The sequence below is a fragment of the Paramormyrops kingsleyae genome, chromosome 10, assembly GCF_048594095.1.
Source record: "Paramormyrops kingsleyae isolate MSU_618 chromosome 10, PKINGS_0.4, whole genome shotgun sequence".
NCBI classification, from domain to species: domain Eukaryota; kingdom Metazoa; phylum Chordata; class Actinopteri; order Osteoglossiformes; family Mormyridae; genus Paramormyrops; species Paramormyrops kingsleyae.
This window is the reverse complement of record NC_132806.1, coordinates 8,739,318-8,767,017: the sequence shown is the minus strand read 5'-3', so window position 1 is coordinate 8,767,017 and position 27,700 is coordinate 8,739,318. Positions and strand designations below refer to the sequence as shown.

At 45.3% G+C, this 27,700-nt stretch overlaps 1 protein-coding gene and 1 non-coding gene across 3 annotated transcripts; both read left to right on the top strand.

Annotated features, from left to right (window-relative positions):
* The first annotated feature begins 126 nt into the window (after positions 1-126).
* Positions 127-25,818, top strand: LOC111855178 (amyloid-beta A4 precursor protein-binding family B member 3-like). 2 transcript variants are annotated; one of them, XM_023833958.2, is made up of 12 exons: positions 127-590; positions 7,264-7,439; positions 7,531-7,574; positions 10,206-10,260; positions 11,192-11,338; positions 11,430-11,557; positions 19,262-19,376; positions 20,041-20,128; positions 20,978-21,061; positions 22,591-22,706; positions 22,905-23,084; positions 23,318-25,818. In XM_023833958.2, the coding sequence occupies exons 1-12, from the start codon at positions 542-544 to the stop codon at positions 23,543-23,545; spliced, it is 1,410 nt and encodes a 469-aa protein (XP_023689726.1). In that variant the 5' UTR covers positions 127-541; the 3' UTR covers positions 23,546-25,818. The 2 variants fall into 2 exon arrangements, with proteins under 2 accessions (XP_023689726.1, XP_023689725.1); XM_023833957.2 differs by having other exon boundaries at positions 11,189-11,338.
* A 1,579-nt stretch (positions 25,819-27,397) lies between these two features.
* Positions 27,398-27,470, top strand: trnav-aac (transfer RNA valine (anticodon AAC)). The gene has a single exon. It is a non-coding gene; the product is annotated as a tRNA-Val (tRNA).
* The last annotated feature ends 230 nt before the right edge of the window (positions 27,471-27,700 follow it).

The following is a 27,700-nucleotide window of genomic DNA, read 5'->3' as shown; positions in this document are numbered from 1 at the left end:
CTTTCCCATGAACCCACGTCGGACGCATTCATGTTCCCGGGCATCCTTAAGGTACGGAGAGCCAAGGAGCAGCAGTAGAGGTAGGGGAGGGGAGAGGATGGGGGAGTCAGGGGGAGTGACGACGAGAGCCGCAGGCGTTATTAAACGCAGGCTGGCGAGGGGTGGAGACCAGAGTCGCGGAGAGGCAGTCGCGCAGAGGCAGTCGCGCAGCACACACACGAGTTAATGCAGCAGCGAGAGGCAGGGAGGGGAAAAGAGGCAGGGAAGAAAATGGGCTTATTTTAGTTTCCCTCGCTACAGCTGGGCTGGGCTTGCACACTGTGTGACAGAGACAAAGATTTGGCCACACAGACAGAGTGAGAGGGACAGAGGGGGCTTTAGTATAGTTTATATCTCCTCCCAGGCTCCAGCAGGCGAGAGCAGCTCCTAGCAAGACGTTCCCATGCTGCTGTGAGCCCGTGACATAGTTCCCTCAGCAGATCCGGAGCTTGGACTGGGATGCACTGTAGTCGACCAGAGTCGGACCGGAGCAGCCCTCAACATGCTGGGGAAGGACTACATGCTAGCCATCATCATAGTCAACTATGAGGGTGAGTCCATCCGGATGCCGTTTCTCTCTGTTCTACTGGATGCTCGCACCTTCAGCCGTTGTCTCCGCCCCTCTGTCGTTTCTGAGTCCGTGCCCATGTGTCTGCATGTGTGAGTGGCCTTTTCCATCGCGCTTGTTTTTGGAGAGCCGCCGTTTCTGGCCAAGTGATAGGTGGTGTGCGTGGTGGTCATGTGATGCTGTCAGTTTAACCGAGCGGGTTGTGGGAGCTCATGGGTGTCAGTGCTGGACGGAGGCGCGCTTCTGTTTCATCAGGTGTCTCCTCTGCCCCGGTCACCTTCCACTTGGAAGAGCAGGGTCACCTGACAGGTGCTGCCACCTGCAGGCATAGCGCTTTGAAACTCTTTGTCCCCCCACAATCCTTTTCATAATGATCCTGACTGTGATTTGCCAGTGTTGCCTTGGTAACCCTTGCCCCCTCCTAGCCCACTGCACCCTTATGCAGTGACAACTCTTTTCGCCAGATATACCTTGGTTTGTCTGTGCTCACTTTCGAAACTACGTCACAGCAGAGGAACCGAGAGCATGTAAAGGGTCGACATCTGGGCACAAAATAAAAAACTTCATAAAGGAAAGGATGGACCGCCCTGCGTCATCACTGCATCCCATAATCAGCTTCGGTCCAAACGCTCTCTGTAGTAGCTCTGCTCTCCAAACACTCCCCCTCCTCTCCACCCTGTGTCTCACACCTTCCAATTAAAGCTTTGTCAAGTACAGCTTGCTTCTTAAGAGCCTCGTACTTAAAAACAGGAAGGCGTTCCGTATATTTCCTTTTAGACTGATCATTAACAACCGTCGCATATTTTAAAAAATCTGCCTTGCTGATACCTTTGTGTTTGGTTCTGCCTTTGTGTTAATTGTAAATTACTGCTAAGATGCATATTTGCATCATATTCTTTGGCTACGTTCAATCGTTATATAATGAAGTATTTTAATAATTTGTTTCGCATATTGGTGGTCCGTCTTTATCTTAGCCTGTGTGTGTGTGCGCGTGTGTGTGTGTGTGTGTGTGTGAGGGGAGCTGAAGGTTGAGGCCCAGCCCACAACACCCCTGTACTGGGTAAGCAGTTGGGTGATAGATGGCTGATGATTTGTTTTATATATGGTTCTGAGGGGAAACTTAGCTTGATCATGGCTGCTGTGCATCAGAACCATGCATTGGTCCCGTTTATATAACTCAATAATGACTTTGCTTCTGGGACAGCAGCCGGCTCCATTCTGGGACTCCTTCCCGCCTCCTGCTGCCCAAAAAATGTAGCCGCCCCCAAACGATACCTTGTTCATCATGACTGCTCTCTCAGGCATTACGTGACGTGCTTCTGTATGCTCGAAATAACTCCTCCCCCCACCGGGTTGACCACTGTGTCTGTCACGGTGTTGGAGGTGTGGGGAAATGGCAGGTTGGAGGAGACACCTGTGCAGGGAATGGAGGAAGAGCGATGCAGTGGAGGTGCACCTGCCGCGGGCATTTTGCTCACACGAATGACCCTCGCTGACTTATGAGAGTAACTGAAATGTGACTGGGATGTGACTGGGATGTGACTGGGATGTGACACTGGGACCTAATCCTAAGAGCATGTGGAGCTTACAGGACCTGTGACGGCAGTGAGTGTCCAGACCGAGAGGGAGGCATCACGTTCCCCGTCTGGCGTCATGTTTGCCTCTGGCCTGCCTACAGGGTGGGTGGGGGGGGGGGGGGGGGGGGGTTCAGGGACATTTTTCAGCTTCCAGCTATCTTGCCATCCATGGTCTTGTATGTCTTGTGCAGTGATCTTCGTGGACAGGGATGTAGGGACTCGGGGCAACAGGAGAGAAGAGAGCCCCCAATATGTAACCTGGTATCACCATCAACCAATAAACAGACCACTGTATTTAAATTATTAAGCTGCGTCTCCCCCAGCATCAAACTTTCTCCTGTGCCGGTGTCCATGGAGGGGCTTAGCGTTGTCCTCCCCGAACACTGCTGCGGGATCACGCTGCGGCAGATGTAGCTGGATTTACTGGCAGCTGAAAAGCGCGCCAGTGCGCACTCCCCGCCCTCCTCTGCCTTGCTGATCCAGTTGCAGTGCACTGCAAAGTCTTTTATGGTTTTACTGAAATGAGAGGTGCAGGAAGTCCACAAGAGCGGGCTTTACAATCCCCCCGCCCAGGCCATAACACCCCCAGTGTGCAGAATAAGGCTATTTTTATGACCTGTGTTGCAAGCTGTCTCAAGTCGTTTGGACGCCTCCCAAAACGCGTTCCACGTGAGCCACGTCCGTGTGAGCTTCATACCGCGTCCTGTGTTAGCCATGGCTGGCTGTCGCAGGGGTGACGCCTGCCTCTTTCCGTTGGCCTGCCTCTCCCACTCTTGGTGCCAGGCTGCCGTACTGCAGGTTCAGGGCCTGGCGGAGATCCATAATTAAACAGCGGGAAGCGAAAGGGCCCGCCGGAGCTGGGATTAATGAGCCGTCATTCCGTAGCAAAGAACCTCTGTTTCACACAGACCATCTTTCTGAGCTTTATTGTGGTCCTTTCTCAAGGAAGAAGGTGGATCACATGATCTTCTGACTGAACCTTGAATATATATATTTGTGAGATGTGAGGGGAGAAGGAGAGGGAGATGAGGGGGAGCGACAAAAAGTTTGTTCCAAAAAGTCGTCTTGCTTGGTTTTGGATTTTGATGATTTGTCAATTTTTTTGGTGAACTAAAGCCTAAAAACTCATGAGGACAGACTTACCATGCATTCACAGTGGAGGAATGATGGCGTTTAATCGGCTGTGGGGAATATGGAGAGTGAAGCAGGCAGTGATAGGGAGGGCGAGACTGCATGAGGCTGAGGGAAAGGCCGGGGACCGAGTGTATTAATGACATGGAGGGATGGAGGGAGGATGAAAATGAGGCAGGAAGGTGAGGACGTGTGTGGGAAGAGGCGTGGGGGAGAGTCGGCTGGAAGACGTGCGAGGGGAATGGGGAGAGAGCAGAGAAGGAGATATCACAGCGGGGGAGAAATGAAGGGCTCATCGGAGAAAGCTAATGACTCATGGCTTCATGGCGTTACCCGTAGCAACGATGGCTGGCAGCCAGGGCTCGGAGACCCAGGACACTGCCCGTTGACGTTCACATTGTGTTTTGGGGTCTCTTGGTTAATCCTTCATTAACTCTGCATTTTCCAAAACATTTGTTGTGATGGTATTATGTCAGGTCTGGTTCTTTTCTGATCTTTTTAGAACCTAGAAACAAACCTTCCGTACCTCCTCATCCAATTCCGAATTGGGCCGAACCCAGAGTGCATGCATTGCTGCCCCACTGTAGGTCACGCACTCCGGCATGTCAAATGTGCCATTTCATCTAGCTGCATGTTTTTGAACTGGGAGTAAAACAGAGCAGCTGACAGAGCTATATGCAAGCAAGAGGGCTAGATTTCAACCCCCAACCCCGGAGCTGAGAGCATCCACACCTCCCTGCCTTAAAACCACTATGTTTGTTTTTTTTTGCTTATTTGAGCTCCTGAAATGAGCTGGGCAATCAGGTCATGCACGTCAAGGAATCGACATATCAATAAAGAAGCATCCAAATCACCTAAACTTGGAATCAGTGTCTGCCAATGCTGTTAAACATCAGGTCTGAGTTCACCAGAAGCCTCCCTGCTTAGTCTAATCTTCTGCGGCTTGTTTTAGGCCAGCCAGCCATCACTATAACCACGTAATCCCAACTGGGGCTGTGGCAGGGGACCAGAGCAGAGCCCATCCCAAGAACCAACCCTGGGCAGCTGCCAACACACCACAGGGCACTCAGCCAATTTAGACTTATCAATCAACCTGCTCTGCACACTTTTGGACCATGGGAGGAAACCAGAGCCCCTGGTGGAAACCCACACAAACACAGGGAGAGTGTGTGAGCTCCACACCCGGGACCAAGCCCTGGACCTTCTTACTGTGAGGCAGGAGCACTAACCACTGCGCCACCACACTGCCCAGCTTGTCTATGGCCTTTACCATAATTCCCTGCAGATAGCATTGCAATGTCCGAAGCTGGACTGGACGGATTTGTTCTGAGACTTTTTTCAGGCTTAGAGGAACGAGGTAATAGTGGACTGAGCTGCCTTGTTATTTATTATGCTGTTGCTGTGGGAATGGATGCTTTGCAGAGCAATAACAATAACAATCATTCTAAGTTTTTTTTTACAGATTTATAACACCAGACCCAACAGTAGGCAAAACGTGTCCTCAGTGTGTGCTGTGAAACATACAATACTGATGCTGTGGTTATATTAACAAATTATTATTTTTAAGGAATAAAAGAGCCAAAATTTATTATGGATTTCATTCTTTGAGATCTTGAGCTGTGAGGTTTAGGAGCTATTTATTAATTTAATGTGAGTTTGAATCAGGCTTTTCAGGCGTGCATATCTGCGAGAAAGAGTGGAGTTCTGGGTAATGTGTAATGTCTGGAAATTTCTGTTGGACTGTTCCTGGAAATCAGATTCTCCCTGCAAAGACACGTCTCTCTCTCTCTCTACCTGGGGAATATTACACTGAAGGCTGCAAATGGAAATGGTATCGAAGGATATATTGAACGTGATGATAAAAGTATTAGTGCACTTTGCACTTAGGTTCTTCTGGGTCCAGAGAATGGTACAGAAGAAAAGACCAGTCAGGGTGCTGCCTTCCTTGGGAGAAAGAGCCCAGGAAACGTGAGATCAGAAAAAAGAGATCCAATCCAGCCTCTGAGAAAGTCTCTAAATCCCTGGTTGGTGATGTGTCCAGGCAGTGGGGGTGGGAAGAGGTGATTATCGCTCTTCATACCTTTATCTTTCAGTTAAATAAAGCCAGGTCAACTGTGGCTGCTGGATTTCGATGGTATAGTGAGCCAGACATGTATGTACAGTAAGTACAGTTCATAGCTCAAAGGTCTAAATCAGGGATAGGCAGCTCTGGTCCTGCAGTGCTGATACCCAGCAGGTTTTCTATGCTACCTGATGAGTTTCTATCTGCCTGACATCAGGTGTGGTGCATCAGAGACCAGGTGGGATGGAAAACCTGCTGGGTACCGGCACTCCAGGATCAGGGCTGCCTACCCTTGGTCTAAATCTACACTGAATTATGCAGTGACTTCTACTAAAATCAATAGATCTATAGACCGAACATTTAAGGTGAGCTTTCATTCAAGATCACATGACCAGAAATATAATATCTGAACCACAGAACAGCTACTGTTGATCCGACGGGGTGTTAGTGTCACAGATAAGTATTTATGTATCTGTCCCTTGATGTTTGATGCATATTACTCCCCTTGGGCAGGACTAGCAGTGGGGGGGGGGGGTAGGTGGGGGGTAAACAGGATGACCTGGGAGAGGCCTGGCATGGGATGAGAGACATCGTAGAGAAGCAGGTTGATGGTCTGGAACATCCACTACTTGATTCACTGTCTGTAAATGTAGACATGCGAGATGAAAGAAGGTTTTTTTATCTGACTCTTGGGTAGTTATTGCTGGAGGTTGGTGTCACCTTTACCAGATCATTTCTGCTTCTTTGCCATTGATGTCACCTATACCAGGTAATGTCTACTTTAATGCCAAATGAATACTTCTGGGCCGGAGAAAGACTAGATCATATTTATCCATAGTTAAAAGCCACAGATATTAGTACTTATGGCACTAACATGCTATCATATCTATTAATTATATTGATATTGCAGCTGAGAGTGGAGCGATGGCATTAACACTCTTAACAGTCTATTAGAAACGCAGACATTTTATATTAAAGAGCCACCGAGTAATTTTATTGCTTGACTTTTAATCTTTGTCATAATTACAAGTATCTCTGTGTAATAGAGAGATCTTAGAGTCGTTCAGTCTGTTTGTGTATATTGACAATGACCTACACAGCAGTGTTTTGTATCCCATTAACCTTCCGGGTCTTTCTGTAGCCATAAATATTTGCCCTTTGTGTATTTTTAAATCACCTGCTTCTCTGCCTTCCACATTGGCTTTTTTTAAAACGAACCTCAATTGGACAACGTAACAGAGCAGCTGTGTCACGTGACTGCGCTTCCTCCCCAGTATTGAGAGGCGAATTCTCTGGGGTATTTGCTGAGGCTCCCGTCAGGCCACTTTTTTCATTTACAGCCCCCCCCCCCCACCCTGCCGACTGAGACACTCGTATCATTGCAAGAATCCAGCAGCCTCTGAGAAGGCATGAGTCACGAGTCACTCCTGTGTGTGACTGTCTGCTGTAGTTATGAGTGTAGCTTTGCTCAAAGAGAGACAGGGAGACAGGCAGGTGAATTTACAGAGACATCAATACAGTTCTATTAATTTGAAGATCGAGTGCAAGATTCTCAGGGAGAAATGTTCTGGAATCCCTGTCTCAGTGCTGACTCTTTACACTGGTCAATTTCAGCCCTATTTTTTTATAAAACATTTTAAATTTAATTTAAATCTTGTGATCTGAAACTGGTATTGTGGCAGATATTTAAAGGGTTTGTGATGTAATGAATTGCACATAGGTGAGGTTGACACTTTAGGGTCTGGCCCTGTGTTCAGCACTAAACATTTGTGGAAATTCTTTGGCTTTAGCCATAAATGATAAACCAATGTGAATTCACATTATCTACAGTATGTCCTTACAGTAATTCACGTAAACATAATATGTGGTTGTCAATTTTTCCCTAGACAATCTCTGGAATGACCAGGACCTGGATCTGGATTCCGATCTGCCCCCAGGCTGGCGGACTATCCGAGACAGCACCGGCAAGTACTACTGGCACACGCCCACGGGAACCACGCAGTGGCAGCACCCAGCCTACGGCTCCGAGGACGACCAGAACACAGCCACCAGCAGCCAGAAGGTGCCTTTTCCTGAAGCTTCCTGCCTTCCTTGTTTTCGTGCAACAGGCCACAACGGTGACATCACCAGTCTGCCCTTCACTTTCTTCACAGGGCCTGAGGTCCATCGAGAGTCCTCTGTCCTCCGTAAATGACAGGTAGGGAGACGTCGCCAGAGACCGGCCAGATGGTTTTGTTCTTCGTGTCTCACGTACTTGCGATCCTCTTCAGCTCCCAGCCCCAGCCATGCCCCCTCCCAACTGACATTGTAGCCAAGGGTAAAGGATCAAGCTCCATATGCCATTGGCGTCTAACAGCCCACTGGCGTTCATGTCAGGCCTGACGATTAAATTCATCTCTACCTAGAGCTCATCTTTCAGCGAAGATCAGTTATCCTACAGATCACTGTATACATGTGTATCCAAGCACATGTACACACACACACACACACACAGGTTTGTAATTATATCTTTGTGGGGACTCTTCATGCATTTCTGCCCCTACCAAGCCCTAATCTTAACCATAAGTAACCAAACAAGACTTTTGGCATTTTTACTTTTTTGACTATATTCACATATCTTTTTGGGGACCTGAAAAATGGTCCCCACAACGTCAAAATAATAGGTTTTTATTACGTTGTGGGGTACATTTGGTCCTCACAATGTAATATAAACCTAATACACACACACACACGCGCACGCACAATCTTTGTGACGTCAGAGAGCAGCTGAACCTAAGGAACACACACAAACGGCCCGGACCATGTATGCGCATGGACTAATGTAACCTTGTTGCTGTCCAGTACTCCCCCCATTAGCCATTTCTCTCACACAAACCCTACGCTCTGACTAAAGCAGGGAGGTGCTGGGAGCTACGCCTGCGTCACGTTCCGCGGAGGAGGCCTGCTAGCCTGTGGTACCCCTCTGAGGGTCTGCTGAACACAGCCACAGCCCTCGCTGGCTTTGGCCTCCTTGTGATAGCGTCACGGAGACCACGAAGGACTTGGCCTCCGCCAGGGGTATTTAGTGCTGTAGGAGAAAACGAAGAGCATTCCGCCAGCGCAATGCTGCGTGAGGCTGTGCGTCTCAGACTGTGACCTTTCAAGGTCAGAGAGACGGCAATAATGCAGCCTCTGGGCAGACTTACGCTGCTTTGTTTTTCACATTTTAACTTATATTTGGTTGACTGGCAATGCTGGGAGATTCGAGTGGAATAAGGGGTGAAAGAAGCTACTTAAAGGACCTTCCAGTCTAGGCACAATGACAGGTGGGTGGTTTATAACATCACTACTCTGCTGCTTCTTTTGTAAATATGGTAATTAATCATAACTGGAACCTGGATTACCCCTCATCTACCCAAATGGTGTTTATTTAAACCATTAGGCTGTGCTGTTATTACCCGAGCTCAGCTAATTGATTTGACATGTGGTGTCCTTGTCAGTGATGTCAGCATCCATCACGTTCAGCTCGGCGAGAAATAAAATGTCCTCATGAAAACAGCTGAAATCATTCTGTAGGTATGAGCTAGTGATTGGACTGTAAGAAACAAAAATAAGGGAAAAACGAAAATGAAGAGTAATATATGAAAATAATGTACTGGAATGTTCCAAGTCCATTATGTCGGGGGATAACATATGGCTGTTAAAGATGACATCATCTGGAACAAACCAAATCACACTGTTAAGATCCACACTGAAACGATTCAAGCAACCACTAGAATGACTCTCACATACATGTCAATGTAGCTGCAGTGAAAACAGTGATATAGGTGAGAAAAACCCTGTAAAAAACCCACTTCTTTAAATTTGGTCAATTATGCCAATCGGGATAGAGGTGGGAGATTTGCATTTGCCAAAATTGCCTAATAACCATGTGACTTGACACCTATGCTCTTATGTTATTTTTGTTGGGGAAATAATTAAAAGCAACTGCTAACGAGATGCGCTAAAGGCAGGCACGTGTCGGACCCTCCTGAGCACCTGGTCCTTCAGCAAGAGCTATTTAAAGTGCTTCCCGTTTTGGTTACTCTGTGCCGCTCAGAAGGCTTCTGCACCACCCTTTCAGTTTAGGTCACATGTGAAGACACCACCTGGCACGGGCGAGAATTACAGTAGGTTCTCTGCAAAGTCCTTATTCTTCTCTCCCAGGTATTAAAATCCCGGTGTGGTTACTGCAGCCATGTCACCTGCCATTCCCGCCCCCCCCCCCCCCCCCCCCGGCCCCAGCCCTGCAAAAAATGAAATCTGTGTAAATTGGAGTGTGCCGCATTAAACAAATTACACAGTAAGAATTACATCTGGGGAAATTGGGATGTTCCAGTAGGTTTCAACTGAGTGCATCTTGAGATTGGTTGTGCAAGAAGCCCATTATCTTAAATACTATGTAACAAATGTGCCGGTGACTGATTGGACACAATCCTGCCATGTTTCTGAGCAATCGGCCACACAGATGTCTGTCTTTATGGGATATTGTCCAGGTCTGTTCCTGAGCAGAGTGCAAAAGGGGACGGGGTGAGGGGGGGGGGGCGGCGTTTATATCAGGTGAATGGTGACTCTACAGGACCATCTGTCATTAGCCCAACCGCGGAGATCGGCGGGGTGGGTTTGGCCAGCCGCTTAGAAGTAAACGAGCCAGCTCACGCATGCGTGTCTGTGGCGGGCTGGAGCCAGGGCAACAGAGCGGCACCTCGCTAAGCCACTGGCTGAGCTGGAACCAGCCTACGATGCCCCCGCCCCCCAATCCTTATTGGCTGCTCAGGTTCCCTGCTGATTGGTCTTCTTTCATTAACAGAGACTCGCTGGCTTGGTCTGGCAATTATTCCTCTAACGTGGACCCGGATTCCAAGGTATGACAACACTTTCATCTCCCTGTGTAACTGGAAAACAAATGTTAAAATGCCAGCAAGGTCCAGCAATGCAAATTATTCTCCCATACGGCGATTTTTATGTAGTACTGTGTTTCATACTCTTACTGAAATGTTTGAAACTGAAATTTATTCATAATTCGAACTAATTTGGACTTAATACACTTCCAGAGGCAACATATTGGTAAATCGTATTAGGCTATTTAACAGCTTCAGTGCAGAGTCATGTTAAGTCAAATCTAGTCAAGCGGGCTTGTCATACCACCAGTGTTGGGCATTTCAGGTCCAGAAGCTACAAATCCAGACCATGATTTTGTTTCTACCCAACAGCTGAGTACTCTGTGACCGTGACTCCTTATGCTGAACTGGGTGGTCTGGATTTGTAGCTTCTGAACCTGAAATGCCCAACACTGCATACCATCCTACACAGGTATACAGTGACACAACATAATGTTCCTCCAGGGCCACAATTCAACAGACAGCAAGTGACAAGGGCAGGAATTCACAGTAAATGTTAAAAGTGTGAAAACACTTGGCAGTGTATATACATACTGTACCTGTATGTGAACATTGGTAATGAGTGATATAGCAGTATACAGTGGCAGTAGATTGTAAATAAATAGTAAAGTGAGCAGTGCTGGTGAGGTGGGGAGGGTGTGGGTATTTTTAGGTTGGGGTAGTTGGAGCGGGTAGGCAGTAAGGTGCTGAGTGTCCTGACAGCCTCGGGGTAAAAATCTGTCGTCCAACCTGGCAGGTCCCACAGCTTGTTCACGGAATACAAGAGGCAGCATGCTTTCGCTGTTATTTTTCCACCCGTGCCCCTTGTTTGGCTGCTTGACGGCCATGTGTGTGCCTGACCTCCTTCCTGTGTCCTGTTCTACCCTCTGCCCATGGACCCGCTGCTGTGCAGCAGTGTTTCGCCGTTCGCTCCCTCGGCTGGGTGGAGGTTCCTGAGGAAGACCTGGTCCCTGGGAAGAGCAGCATCGCTGTCAACAACTGTATCCAGCAGCTGTCTCACAGCAAGTGCGATGGCCGGGATGCGCTGGGTGCGTGGGGGGAGGTGAGTGAGCGCCGGAGAGTGAAGGGGGGCAGGACGAGAGGTGTGGGACACTGAAACGATTGACTGAACCCCCCCCCCTCACTATTCACAGGGCCAGGACATGGTGATGGTGCTGAAGAAGGACACGCTGAGCCTGTTTGACCCCTTAGACCACGGCCTCATCCACTGCCAGCTCATCGTCAACATCCGTTTGTGGGGCGTAGGCTGCAACAATGGCAGGTGTGGCGGGCAGAGAGCAGTGGCATGGCGTAGCTGCTTTGGTGTGGGTGGAGGGATGTTATGCCATCCTGCAGAAAGCTGAGGAACATGAGTGGATGAAATATGGCTTGAATCCAAGAAGCAAAGACAGTCAGGAAGGACTTTTCTCAAAATTCTCCAGCTTTACTGCTAGAGAGTGCCTTCTTGGACTTATTATATAACAAAATTCTGCTGACATTCAGCTCAGTTGATTTCAGGCCGCTGTGCAACACTCTACTCTTAATCCCTGCACTTGCTTTTTTTCCAGAAATAGTAGGGAGTGACCTGTAACTTCTGGTACAACGCTGTAGTATAGATAATTAAGATTGTTTTAAAGTGTTTTGTTGTGTAGGCATGAGGAGGTTTGCATGCAACAGGGTGGCTAAGAGTTATGCTGCCTGGAGTTCCTAACAGGCTCACTGTTACGGCCGGCTGGTGTGAGACTGCAGCATAAAAAAAGGGAGACCAACAACACGGTAATAATTTAAGAAAACGTCATTTATTAGTTCCAACACAAGGGTAAAAACCCGTCTAGAGGTAAAAGTTTATCTATGCGAAACGCAGGGATAGAAATGCAGGGGTGCGTGCGTAATCGGTGAGAGGAGCGGAGAAAAATCCGAAATATCTGCAGGTGCTTTTATACCCAAACCGGCGCCAGGTGTGGGCAATTAATGTCGCCCCCTAGACATGCAGTCACTGCATGGCCACTACACTGACTGCAGGAAAAGCAGGGGGGGGGGTCATAACACTCACCCATGGCAAACAGGTCTTGGAGGTGTTGGATAAAATCTATTTTGGAAGGCAGTGATATAGTAACGTGTTGGGGGTGGTGATCACAATGGTGACAATGGATCACAAAGATGTAAATTCGAATCACATGGAAGAAGGTGGTGGTACGCTTGTTCTCGAAGATGGAACCTTCAGCTCAGAAGGCACTCGACGTGCCAGTGGTGAAGGGTTGAGTATTCTTTGGATCCTAAAGTCAAATTTTTTGGGCTTTAGGGTGTCCACCAGATGATGGCACAATCTCACAAAAGACAATCTAAAGCTTTAAAGAAAGTATCACTGCAATATGGAAGTAATGGAGTATTAATGTTGGATGAGGTAAAGATGGAAATGGAATTCCTTACAAGTTGACATCTTGAATATTTGTGAACTCCGATGAACTGGACTAGGACACTTTTAGTCAGGCGATCATACCATTTACTACTCAGAAATGATATGGCCCCCATTGACAGGAAGGACATTGGACAGATTGTAACTGAGACAACGCTGTGAAACACCAACTGATATTAATTTGATTTGACATAAAATATAACAATTTTATGTCCCAAAAACTGATTAAAGGACCACAACTGATAAAGAAGTAAATGAAGGGTTTTGTGATCATTTTCAAGCAGAAACAGACAGGATATATTACCAACGTGTTCATGTTCCTGTTGATTGGAAATTAAAAGAGGAATTGGGAATGCAGGAAATACAATTGGCCAGTGGAGAGCAACTATTCAGCTAATGCAAATAATGATCTCTTCATTGCCAGTGTGTCCTTCAAGGAGCCAGAATATTGTTGCTATACTAGGGTATCTTCAGATGGAGTTCACAGGAATCTAAATTTAAGATTATAATTTCAGTACCAAATTATGATGGAGCTCAACTTGAATAGCATAGACATTGAGCAGGGTGTGGAAGACATCAGGGGTTACTTATGTTCAAACGCAACCCTTTTCTGGCAAGAAAAACATCACAAAAAAGTTTTTTTTTCTAAACTGTTTGATAGAGAACCAGAGAACAAAAGGAATCTGCAGGAGGAATCCTGCATGGATTGGTCACCAGGAAGGATCCCAGATCAAAGTGGCTGAGAAGAGACACAGTGAAGCAACCAAGAAGAGAGCAAAGGCTAAAATCTGGAAAGATGAATATCTATTGAAAGTACCAATTTGTGAATTCCATAAAGTTACCTGGAAATACAAAGAACAATATTAGAACATCTGCAAAATCAACCAACAAGAAAATAAACAGACCTTTTCAGGAAATGCTAATTTTCAGTGGAATTACTGAAAAACATCAATGGACAAGTAACAGACAGAATAAAGTTAAAGCAAAGATGGTCAGAATTCACATCAACAACTATGATATATTTCATGAGGTCAAATACTTGAGGGTACCTTCAGTAAGGGTTAGTAGATCAGCACTGTGATCACTGCCTAAAAGGAAGATTATGGGGATACATGGCATCCCAGTAAATGCATTACAAGCCACTGAAGAAACGTAATCAAACAGTTAACTAAATGACACCAACTTTCAGTAAACCGCTAAATGTCATACAGATTGGAAGAAATGAGTTTATATCCTAATACCAAAAACCTGACAGTGTGGAAACCTACCAAAGAACATCCCTCACATGGAAGTAGGATAATGCTAAAGATCATTCATTAGAGTCCCAAATTAAAACAGAATTAGCAGATGTACGAGCTATTCAGTTTGTTTGCAGAACATGTAAGCAGTGAGACTGAACCAGAAGAAGACAATTGTAGTGTAAGGAATACCATGCTCTGGTCCAATGACAGGATTCAGCTGGGTTGTCAAAGGCAATCTATGTGTGTAGGTCGCTTTTTACTCTTCTTAAAAGTTACCTAAACTTCTGATTAAACTGAATTAAATCTGACTCCTAACTCATTTATGATACATGACCACTTTGTAGTTTAGAGTTATTCTCATTATTTCTAAACTTCTATCTGTGATGATGCACAGGATTCACTTCTGACTGATTAAGTGATGGAAAAAGATTCAACATGAAAGATACAACAGTTAGATCCTGGTTTGGCGACTTACAGGCTGTGGCTCTGTCCGAATTCTAGGGCTGTATCCTTCTAGGGCTGTATCCTTGTAGGGCTGCATCCGAAGACACAGCAGTGTGACAAGGCTGTCCCATTTTGAAGGCCCCTTCAAATGTGGTCTAGAAATGCGTCCTTCATATGCTGAGTTGTGAAGGATCCACCCGGTGGATCCTCTGACCGCCCAACATATCCCAAGATTCACTGCACAGAGGTAAGGTGGGTATGTCCCTGTTAGGCGATAGGAGCGGCGCTTTGTGACTCATAGGTAACAGTGGGAACAGTTGGTGACTCAAATAGGAAATTGTCCACAGGCCAGATTGTCCCATTGGATTAGGCTTTCTGTTTGACCTTCGAAGAATGCAGCCTACGAGGGTTACGCCTCCGGAGACCACGTCCTTTGAAGGATGCAGCCGCTGAATTCGGACACAGCCCATGTCAGTTGTTTCATAAATTCTCTCCAGGGCAGACACCCACTCAAACGTGTCTGACTGATATAATTAAGAGCAGCTGCAAGGCACTTGTCGGCGTGTTTGATCACTTCAGCTCTGATGTACTTTAATGCATCTGATTGAGGCACTCAAAGGCTGCAAGGCAGTTATGTAGCCATTTGGTTCCAGTTTAACGAGTCCCTTTCCCTTTGTGTAAACTTCACTAACACCTAGCACTGTAATAGAATTACAAGAATTAATCAAAACAATTAATTTGCTGGCCAGAACGTGTCACCTTTCAATTACAATTTATAGTGCAGAGAGCTATGCGGCCCCTTGGCTATATAACAACTATATCAAACCTGCAAAGCAGTACAGAAAGTCAGAATAGTGCATACCAAGCAGATACACACAAGATACACACAGTACTAAATGCACAGAATACTAAGCTAGGGCTCCAGCTACAGAGTGGTTCTCAGGAAGTCCCATGGCCCCCCCCTAAAATAATAGTCAAAGTAAAAGTGTCCAGTTGAATATGTTAATAACCGAATCAAAGACCGAGTGTAAAAAGAATTTCCTATGGGATACAACAGTGAGAAAATTAACATCCAGTCAATCATCTTGCAGCTACTTATTGCTTATGAATGGCTAAATGACCTGCTGGAAAACTGGCAACAGGGAATCAAGGTTCTTTGGCCAGCGAGAAAGAAGCAGGCAAGATTTGCCTAACTTTCTGTGTCTGTATAATGTGATATTGTTACTGGCTGAAACCATTGTACCAGCTGTACCGAGACCATACATTTAGCACAAAGCACACAAAATCCTTGTTTCTTAAATCTCTGCATTCTGCTTGAACTTTGACCTGAGTATAGGAAAAAAATGTGAGAGGGAGGACTCAAGGGTTTAATTTGTTACATGCAAGGTGTATAGTCAGACTAACCTGTGGTGGTCAACTACCCCATAGTAAGAATTAGTGAAAAGCAATAAGGCAAAAAGGAACAGCATGATAAATGTGTTATAAATAAGGAACGGTAAAGGAAACCAACATATGTGTGACATAGCACCAGGAAAGAACATGGCACAGGGGGAAGGAGCGAATGTTTAATTACAGCTGCCAGTTAAGTGTTAAGCAGTCTGATGGCCTGAGGGTAGAAGCTCCTTCTGAGCCTCTCGCTTCTCACTAGAGACACCAGAAGCGCTTTCCAGGCCTCAGCCTGGTAAGGAAGTAGCTGTTAGGGTGGGTTGTGTCTCTGCTGATGTTGGCAGCCATGTTCCTGTATCATTTGTTAGTGATTAAGTGTCATTGTTGACACGCCACAGCACACAGTACACACAATGAAATGTGTCCTCTGTATTTGACCCATATGTGTCCTTCAGGGAAGGCAGATCAAGAGGGAGGAAGGGATGGAATTCAGGGTCAGAAAGTCTGAGGCCAGTCTTGTGAATTCCTGCTCATTTTGGGGAAGTTTGGTGGGTCTAGTCAGCGCATTCCTCTTAGGAACATCATGGGCCAGATTGATTTTTAATCAAAGCACGTCTAAATTTTCACTTAGGACACAAATGACCAGACTGAAATTATCTTTAAAAATCTGTCACATGACTTTTGTGTGATGGCGATTGGAATGAGGACTCAACAGCAGATCAGATGCTGTGAGCTGGGTTTATTCCAACAGGCAAAATTGAAGTCAATAGAGTCAAAGTCAAAACCGGAGAGGGCACAGACGGTATCCAAGACAAGAGGTGAAGGTGTAGTTCGGGAAACAGGTCAGGCGACAAACATGCAGTCAAAGGGCCATTCAAACGCAGGTTGGAAAACAGGCAGTAGTCAGGTGACTGGCAAATGGGCACACAGAGGCATAGATGAACTTGTTGTCTGGAAACAGAAGTCAGATCAGAAAACCAAGAATACTAGGAAACTCGCACAGAAAACGCTTAAACTCACTATGACCGAGAAAACCTCATATCAGACAAACGTGTCTCACAACTAAAATAGCAATCAGTGACCATGCGTAACAGATGAGGGTGTGGACTGCACTGGGGTTCCCTGAATGTGTGGCACCAACCATTTGGGATTCCCAGGGAGGCACGGTTGCTGCAGAGGGAGCAACATCAGCAGGGTTCCCCAGGGCAAGTTGAGTGTGATGCTGGAAGATCACAGCTTATTGCTCTTGTGGAGATGGAGTCAGGGTGGGGCTGTTTTTGGCAGCACTTCTGAACATTTTGCTGAGGGGGTAAATAACAAGACCTCTGCCCCCATAGTGCCTCAGTATGTTTACTTCTTTATGGTTGCAAGCTGCACAGATGCAAATATTGAACAGGTCAAGTAATGCCTAGACACTGGATTGGACTTTCATAAAATGAGTATGTGCGTGGGGGTCAACCCCCTTCCCCCTTTGGATCAATACTGTCTCTGTGGTCAATAATGGCTTTTGTATCATGCTAGGCTGCATTTAGGGTGTGCTAAATGTTCATTTGGGGCCAATTGCATTTTGATGTGGGAGAACAGAACAACACTGCCACCAGACAGTAATTTAGCATCTGAACACATCTCTGATGACCCTCTTGGTCTTGGGCTTAGTTTTAACATTTAATTTCTTTTTTTTAATTGCCACCCTTGAAAAACAGAGACAGGTAACCTGTTTTTCTTTGTCTAAATTTCTCTGATATGCGATGTATGGCCTGAGGGTTGCATGGTTGCATTTTCTGACCTCCCTCGATACTTCTTTCCAGTGTCTACCTACTGCCTTGCCATCCATCCAAGGGTTTTTCTTTCTGCTTTCCCACTCATCCACCATTTTCAGTGCCCCATGGTCCAATGCCAAACTGACAGTGTGTTTGGTATGGCCTGAGACAGATCTGGAATGGGGTGAACGCATTGCCGTGTATGTCCCTTGCATGCCTGAGGCGAACGCAATGCCTCCAAGTCATCCAGAGATTTCGTGTCTCTGAAGCTTGGGGAAGCTCTGTAGCTTCACTCTCCTCCCGGGATTTGTGTACGAGGTCTGCATGCAGAGCAGGGGGTGGGGGGCTGAGGTCTGCATGCAGAGCAGGGGGTGGGGGCTGAGCAATCTGCTTTGCTTCCTTTTCTTGTTGATGCTGGATTTTTGTCTCAAGTTAAGATGGAGAACATTGATGGATTTTGCCTTTTAGGGAGACGTGGCACTGTTGCCTGTGGAACCGTGTAAAATGGCTTCTTCTGCACTGTACCTTGGCTGCCAAACAGTCATTTGCTATTCCCTTTGAGTGTACTCTTGTTTCTTAATAATTTAGCAGCCCCCTCAAACTCTTTCTTTGTTTTTCTCCTGACAGAGGCATATTAGCAAGAGTAGACTTAGCCCATAGATCAACCCCAACCCCTCCCCTGGCTCAGGAAAACAAAGAAAGTGGTTGAATGCCATATATACCTTGTTGAGGGACATGTGTTTCTGATTGGCTGATGAATGAGCATCATCACAGAGAACCAGTGACATTTTCTTGAACGGTAGTGTACCCGAACACGTGCAAGGCCTCCACCCTGCCTTGGCAGTGACTGTCCTGCAGAAAATGATTCCATATGGATTATGATTATTTATAGGAGGCAGACACCCCAGAGGGGGGGGGGGGTGAGGGGCGGGACTAGCTACACGAGGCCTTCACTGAAACGGAAGACGACTTTTTAATATTGTGCCTGTTCCAAAAATAGGTGGCAGGAATATCCGTGGCAGGTGGAAACTCAAGACTGAGGAGAGCTGGCAGTGTTTGCATCTAATTTTTATGGTTCCTTCCCACCACGGAATAACACTGCAAGAATGTCATTGCTCTGCTTAAAATGCAGTAGTATATATAAAGCAATTCACCAAGGTTGGGCTGAAGAGCTGGATCGCTCGCTGTTTTTTTTATAATCATCCCTCTGGGGCTGCATTGCCTTACACTCTTGCTCACACAGAGTTCAGGCCATTACTGACCTTTACGGCAAGGACTGAAATCACAACCATCTCTGTTTTACGGAATTCGATATCGTACAGACTTTTATAGAAGATTGCTTCGTGACATTGTTATTCATTAGGTCACAAAATCCTCCAAATAGCCTCCTGCATGAAGCCCCTCCCCCTACTCCCCTGTCCACCGCGGCCTTTAGAGTGTCCTCTAGAAACTCAGAGCCCGAATGTCACTCAGGTGTCCCGGCCAATTGAGAAAAAGATCTGCATCTGTGGTTGGTCACCTCTCCCAAAGCCCTCCTTTTCAGCCATTCGAACCATAGCATTCTGGTTTGAGAAAAGTCGAAGCTCAAACCTGATGCATTTGTCATTTGTGTGGCAGCAGTTACTGGCATTCGCTATGTTAACCATGTAGGTGTGGTGCCTATGAAGCGTGCCTCCCGTGTGCCTCCCATGTGTCTGGTATGATTCTCCTTATTCCGGTCCCCACCCTCTGCTCCTCAGAGACTTCGCCTTTGTGGCCTGTGACAAAGACACCTGCACACTTAAATGCCACGTGTTTCGCTGTGACGTTCCAGCAAAGGCCATCGCTGCTGCCCTGCACAAGCTGTACTCCAAGGTCAGTGGTATGCCCCTCCTCCCACAATGCAATGCTATGTGCACATCTGCGCCACCCCTGATGATCTCTATGCACACTGTAATTGCACATTGCACGTGTTATATGTCATGAACTAAACGTATGAATGTATGTCATCTGTATTGTAGCTTCCAGTATTGGTCTGTGCACAATCCTCTTTATTTATCACCTTGCTGCCTTGTATTTCTTCACTGTTCACAATATTCCCTACTTCTTATTTGTCTGTTGGCATGGTGTTTCTCACTGTAGCAAGCTGTCCCAACACAAATTTCCACTGGCTTTGGTAAACATTCTGATATGCTAGTTCCACCTCCCTCAGAAATGCAAATAAGTTGGGTGGCTGTCAGCAGCATTCATATGCGTGTTTACAGGATGTTTTTGACTGTTTAATTTTTAAACCACAATAATTTTATCTTGGCAGCTCTTTTGCTGCTTAGCTACTGTTTTTCAAAGCAACTTTTAGTGTATTTATACAATTATGCACATTATTCTGGTTTTACAGCAGGGTGCTTCTGGGGACTTGAATTAGCAGCTATGTCTGCAACCATTGTGCTACTTCCAGCCATTATATAAGCAGGTTCCCCTTCTGGCGACACAGTGTGATGCAGAGTTCTTGTGGGCATCTGTGTTTTTTTTTTCCGTACAGTTAGTGGCAGAAAAGGCCTCTAGGCACTCCTCTGTGTCTCGCTCGCTCACTGAGGAGGACACCTCCCCAGAAGACCTGCCCCTGCACGGTAACACCATGGTGGGAGGGGGTGAGACCGTGCTGGGTGGGCGGGACCTCAGCTGATCATGTGATCAGGCCACAGTGCCACTCAGAGCGTGACCATTCAAGCTAAGAGATTCTGGAGCCGGAATGAAAATGTTTTGGCACAACTGCAGCTATGATAAAAATGTTAAAACAGGATTTTGGTGATTTTAAATTTTTAATTGAATTGAGAGTATTTCTAACTTCCAGTTGAACCGGCCACTACAGGTCAGAATTATTTTAAATTTAATAACATCATTATTTCTTTAAAAACTATTTCTGAAAGACCCTTTTTCTATTTGTCTCTTTTAGATGTTAGACACATCCGTAACAAAGATCTGTAGAGTCGATCTAGTCTAACATCAAAGCCTTTGATTTAGAGCATTTGAGTGGAATCTGATATCTGCTACGGTTTCTCTGGTTTTCTGAGCTTGTGATTTGAGCGGAACTAAAATTTCGAATGAAATGCTGGTGCCCCCCCCCCTCAAACATCACAGGGTCGTCAATCTATGATGTATGTTAAGGCAGAGCAACCACAAGCCCCGTCGAGTTGATGGGGTGGCCAGGAACAGGCCTAATGATATCTGCTGAGGAGGGCAGGGCCTTGGAGATCCTGGGTTAGCACTGAGCTCAGGCAGCATTTAGCATCAGTGGTCCACCAGAACTGTGAGTCTTGAAAATACGGGAAGGAGCGAGATGAGTGATTTAAAAACCAGACACTGCTGCTGGAATGACAATGGCAAAAACAACGCTGATTAAAACTGGTATTTGTATAATTATTTCATTGAAATCGAAGGCTGATTTACACAACCACCATCGGCCTGTATATTTGCAGTGGGCTTCATGGATGCGATGAGGCACCGGGTGCAAAAGTTCCAGGTGCAGTACGTGGGGAACCTTCCGGTGTCACGGGCCATGGGTGAGTACAGATTTGGGGAATGGGTGGTGGGAGAATTGAATGAATGATTGAATGAATGAATTCGGTTCATACTTAAAGCAATTTCTCTTTGTCACTTTTGTAGAGTACCATCTTGCCCTTGGTAATGAAAGTTCAGGTCCAGAAAGTACAAATCCAGGCCAAGGTTTTGTTTCAACCAACCAGCAGAGTACTCTGTGACTGTGATTCTTTATACTCAACTGGTTGGCTGAACGAAAACCTTGGTCTGGATTTGTACTTTCTGGACCTGAATTTTCCACCTCTAGTAACGACAAGCACCTTCCTCCACTTTACAGATGTTGCTCTCTCATTCACATCATATTTAAGAGAGATGTTGTGTTCAGTTAGCTAATGTTGAGGTCAACTCTTTAGCAGTGCTGGGTTAGCAGACCTTGGGTCAGGCGTTGCATTTCAGTGCACAAAGAGACCGCCCACTCCCGTTTAGAGGACTCTGTGGTTCTCAGCGTCACTGTGTCATTGTCATCAACCCAGCCTTAACGCAGCCAGCGTTATTTACAGTCGTTAGTTATTGGTCATTCATTGGAAGCTCAGCCTAGCTGCACTCATGCCTGATTGGCGCCTTGACAGCTGTATTCTGTCATGATACACTGTCTGCCTCGGCTGCTCATCGCCTTGGACAAAAGCATCTGCTAAACAAATAAATGTAATGTAAATGTAAATGTAAATGAAGCAGGTGACACAGTTCACCGCTGAATTTTTATTACTATTTACACATTTGAAAATGTAGTAAAGCAAAACCAATTTTAATACGAAAACAGCCATTCTTCTGATAAGATATTAAAATGCTGGCTTCTTGAAGGTCAAGCCCTTACCCATTACATCTGATCAGCAAAACATAAGCATATGCTGCCCTTAATTAATACAATTATATACTTTGTGGTGTACCATAATTATATCTTATAATAGCATTTGATATTATTATTTAATTACACTAAGTTAAATATTGTGTACAATGTTAAAATAAGTGAAAAGAGCTATAAATAAGTGTACCTGATAGTCAAAGAATCGAGTGAATGTCATTCCTTTCACCCGGACAGTGGGTGCATGACAATACAAGAGCCAGAAATCATAGCGTGGCTGGACTGGCAGAAAATGAGGTGGGCCAGTCCCGTAACAATTTACTGAGAGACAAGATCACACTTCAGACTCAACTGTAAATAGGTCTTGGCATTACTAAGTCCAAATTAGCTAAAAGAAAGAAAAATCTATTTGCCTCTCTGTAGCGTATTTGTTCCAATTGATCTAACTACGCACACACATACCTGTCGGACACAATCATTTTTTCGTACTGCATCTCTCGCTATGAATGCTGAGTGGGTGGGCCTGAGTTCCTCGCTGCCACGGTTGGTGTCCGACAGCTAGGCTTGACGAAGCTGATTCGTTTATCTGATCTGTATTGCAGGAAGGAATGAACAAAGGGAGTTTGCCCCCTAGTGGCATGACAGTTGCATTGACACTTTGATATTGTAGCCCACCTTGCTCTTTGGCAGGCATGGGCATACTGAACCGGGCTATAGAAACCGTCATGGACGCCACGGAAAGAGAGGAGTGGGAGCCCATTGACATCCATGTGACAGAAACGACACTGTCGCTGTGGAACGGACAGGTCAGACCCTCTACACGCAGGGAACAGAACGACAGCACATGGGGCTTTAATACATCTATCACATATGGGTGCTTATTTAATACATGGCTGCTGAATAACTGCTTATTAACATGCACTGTTATTGACCGTTGCTTTTGTAACATGTTTTACTGGAGGCGACAGAGTGAAAATGTCCTTAATTTTTGTTACCCCTATCAGGGCGACGGGGAGCCCTTCTGGGAATGTCAGGTCCGCTACTTGACCTTCCTCGGGGTGGGCCGAGACACACACACCTTCGGCGTGATTGTGGATACGGGCACACAGCAGTTCGAGTGCCACGTGTTCTGGTGCGAGCCCGACGCAGGGACGATCTCGGAGGCGGTGCAGGCCGCATGCATGGTACGTGTGGCCCATCACCTTAGGGTGTCCCATTAACTGCCTAGTATCTGATGAACTGGTGATTGTTAGATGTGCTTGGAACTGCAAGCAAATGATCAATTCTCTTATATTTAATTAATTTTGATTACTTTGTTGGTGCAGACATTCCAAAAGCATGTGTTTAGGCTTTGATTTCTTTGTAGAAGGTTCCATCTAAGTTTGGCTTCTTCTCAATGTCCTGGCTCCTCCCACAGGTCCAGTATCAGAAATGTTTAGTCTCCCAGACGCCCCCTTTGAAGTCAAAGATGGTTTGGGGCGGGGCCAAGTTGAAGCGAGCTGCCTCCATTGACATTTCTGCATATGAGTCCCACTTCCACGGACCGTCATCCCCTAAGTTTGTTGGCTCCTCCGCTGTCAGGAGGGGCATGCTTTCGTTCCTCGAGACCTTCAGGAGCAAGCAGACGGCCGTGCCTGCACCCTAGCTGCCCGGCGGAAGGACATGGGAAGTGGCTGATGGGTGGGAACATGGTGGATGGGGAGGTTGGTGGGGGGTGGGGGGTCGAGAGCTCGTAGAATGGGAAACACAAAACCAGCTTTTGAAGTACAAAGAGTTTTTGTATCCGATCTGTGGTGAACCATTTGGATCGGGGATGAGCGTTTGTCCTCATTCTGTCTTTGAAATAGGAGAGGCTTGGTAGCGATTAATTAGCATTTCTGAGGAAATTGTGTTTGTGGTACAGTTTTTAAATGAAATCCTAGGTGCTGTATCTGTCACATTCCATACCTCCTTTGTCCTGACTCAAAGCTAGAAAACAAAGAGTCTTTTAACAGAAAACTAGTAGAAGGTGTTAAAATGTGGGAGAAGTCAAGGAATTACCAACAGATGGAGTGTTAAGCCTGGAAATGAGATCATAACCATGCAATAAATAGGATCATTTTTAAGTTACATGACAGGTATTCAGAAGAACTTCTAATTGAAATCTAAAATTAGCTGTTAATTTAATGTTTTGCTTAGCCTTATATTGTAAAGGTGTTCAGCAGTTTGAGGCATCGTGAAAAAGGAGGATGGATCAGGTGAGATCGTTGAATTAAAGTAAGGATTAATGGTCCTTCCCTGGGAGAGAATCAAGTCTATGGAGCAGATGCGTATATAATGCATCGACATACTTCCTGATTCTGCGGAGAACACAGACTGTGACTGCAGCCTGTTGCATTTCTTTGGTGAAGCAGGACTGTCATTACCTATCTCAAAATGAGCTATGTTTGTGTCTCATATTAGCAGTGCCTGCTGTTATATGAAGTTGCTGTTGACCCCCCCCCTCCCCCAGCACCCACCCCACTATGATCTGAAGCTCCATGGCTCCAGCCTTCAATCTTTTGCTGTCCGGAGCATCATAAGTGACACCCATGCATACGGTCAATGGACTAATAACACAAATAAACAGTGAATAAGCAGATTAATTGAATTTTGAACATGTAAACCTGGGCCAAAATAAGCTTCCACTGCCATAGCTCTTTCGCTTGCTCTTGCCACGCTTTCTGGCAGCGTCCTTCGCTTACCAATCGCTGAGGAGCACGATGCTTGTATGGGTGCTTACATTAGCTAATGACGTTATGGCAATGCATCCTCGCGCTATGTTACGTGAAGAACGATCTGATGCTAGCCAATTAATGTAACCATAATCTGATGAAGAAAAAGAACAGGATTGATTATCCAAATAAACAGCACATGCTGCATGTTTTTTTCTGACTAGCTAGTTTGGCTCATGGGAGTTTTACTTACATGAAAATGTTCTGAGGCCAGAAGGAAAAATGACTGGTTCAGAGAGATAACCAATTAGGTTGTACAGGTGGTGGGCCCAAGCAACTAGAGGAGGCAGGACCAACCAATCAGATGTCTTGGAAAGACTGATTTTGCCAACTTGCCTTCCAAAAACAAACTTGAGGTAAAATGAGTCATGGGACTGATCTCATTTGGCAAGGATGCAACTGATGTGTCCTTGATATCTGAGATGGAGCAAGACCAACATCAGTCCTCGTGTACTTGTGTTCTAAGTATTTGAACTGGTCTTCAGCAATGGAAGATGATGCAAAACGGGTACACAAGAACACAGATACGGTCACATATTGTGATTCACCCTTGGTCCTGCCTCCTCTAGTAGCTTTGACCCACCTCCTCTACCACCTGATTGGTTATTGCTGTAAACCAATCATTTTTTCTTCTGCACACAGAAGATTTTTGTTTAAGTGAAACTCCCACAGGCGCTAATTTGGGATTCTGTGACTGCTGTCTAAGCGTCATCGAGTTTGCCCCAGCCGCAGTGGGGACAGTGGCAGCATCGGGCGAGGCGATGGTGCGTTTTGGGAAGGAGCACTCGGTACCTACCCCTCTGATTCGACTCTAATTCTGTACAGCTATTTAAATCAAATTAACTCAGGTCTCATTATCAGTTTAAAAATAACAATAAAGAAGGAGTGAAGGAGTGCATTCCAGCATGTAATAAGACTATTAAAAAAGAGTTTTGTTAAGGAAAGTTTGAAATGCTATCTTAAAAGACTTGCATAAATATGTGTTGTTTGTTATTTAAATTAATATTATATATATATATATATATTTGCAGTGATTTAGCAGAAAAAATAGTAGAATGTGCAGTAAATGCAGTTAATTTTTTATTTAATAAATATGCAGTTGTTGCATCATTCTGGATCCAAAATTGTGGTCTGTAATGGAAAAATAAACTATGAATTGCTTGAAGGTCTGTCTCGGACATTTAATTTCACCCATTGTTCCTCAAACATGTATCTGCATGTAATGTTGTGTCTAATGTATAAATACCAGATTGGGAATGAAAGATCCTGGGAGAACCTGCAGTATTAGCCTTAGGGGTAAAACTCGGGATTTATTTTAGGGGAGACACAATCGGGAGCACAGAGCTACAGACCTCAATGACAAGACTGGGGAAAGACTAACTAGGAAGCACTTAAATACACAGACACTCAGGCAAATTCACCTAGCTGCAAGTTTTTGGACTGAGGCAGTAGAACCAAAACAACCTGGGAACAAACCACGGAACCATTGTATCTCCCACAAAGGACCAGAGACTCATAAATAAAAGCTTCACTGAGGCTTACATTTTAGACAATTTTATTAAAACATGCATTTTTGTCACACCTTGCAGGCCACCTACAAGACACAGTGCAAGGACAAAATAGTGAAAGTGATTAAGGATTGTACCCACCCCAAACAACACTGGAATTGGGAGAGAGCAAAAACGTGGACAATCTGGGGGTCTCTGAGGACTGATTTGAGAAAAACTGCATTAAACTACCCATATGCTGGCTGTATTATTAGTATATACCACTGTTTCCCAATTCAGTCCTTGGGGATCTGCAGACAGTCTATGTTTCTGCTCCCTCTGGGAGCTGAGAGGAAGCAGAAATGTGGATTGTCTGACAGGGAGCTGGGAGGGAGTGTGGACCGTCTAGGGTCTCCGAGAAGCAACTTGGTAAACATTGAGATGCTATAGCTGCATCACTTCTCTGTGCGGCTGAGTACATGTGTGTGGATGCATGTCTGTAGCAAGCCAGTGGAGATACAATTATCAATGTAATTTATCACCTTAAAATGATGGATTTACAGGCCTGACAACTAAAGCAAGTGAGCTGTGAGAGATGGAGGGATTTGAGCACTACATCTAAATGTCCAAGCCTCAGTGAGTGAAAAACAGGGATTTCACACGGGTTTCTGGTTAATTGTTTTTCTTTGAACAGGACACCAATAAAAGTATAGCAAAGAATTTAAGTTCCAAATTCAAATTACTATTAGAATAAGTAGTTACTGGAAATGCATACAAGTCAAACACAGGCCAGTGTGCCGTGCCTTTAATGTTTCCACCAGAAGTCCAGTATGGACAAATAAAGAGTATTTATCAACCTCTTTAAGACAAGCCATTCACAGCTGCTGGCTACTGTGTTTAGAGTTTGGCTTAAAACACACAGAATGAAAACATTTCAATATTAAAAATAAAACGCATTCAAGTGTTCAACCAGAGACAGCAAGTATTTATAATTGTGGCTCAGAATCTCATATAATTGACCACTTGTTATTTCACTGCAGGTTATAGTCTGACATAAAACAACAAAAATAAAAATCCTTGAATATGGCAGCTTTAAAATTCCCCATAGGTGCGCATGTATGTGCCTTAATTGTGATGGCCTTGCGTAAAGTTCAGAATGTACCACAGCCTTGTCCTATATGCTGCGTAGGACAAAAAAAGTGCAAACACCACAAATCGAATTTAATTAAGTGTTCTGCAAAGAACTGTCTCTCAGTGGTTTCCGTAGTGTAGTGGTTATCACGTTCGCCTAACACGCGAAAGGTCCCCGGTTCGAAACCGGGCGGAAACATTTCTATTTCAAAATGCCGCACATACTGTTGAATTCTTATATTATAAATATGCATCATATATTTTTATGCACTTGAACCGTTTATGTAAAACGGATTTAGGATATTATTTTTAAATTCTCCAAAATTTATATGATGAAATAATATCATGCAACACCTGTAGTCTTAATTATCTTGTAGCATTTATTAGTGACGTTAGATTAATTAGCAGAAACACCGTGTAAATGCCATA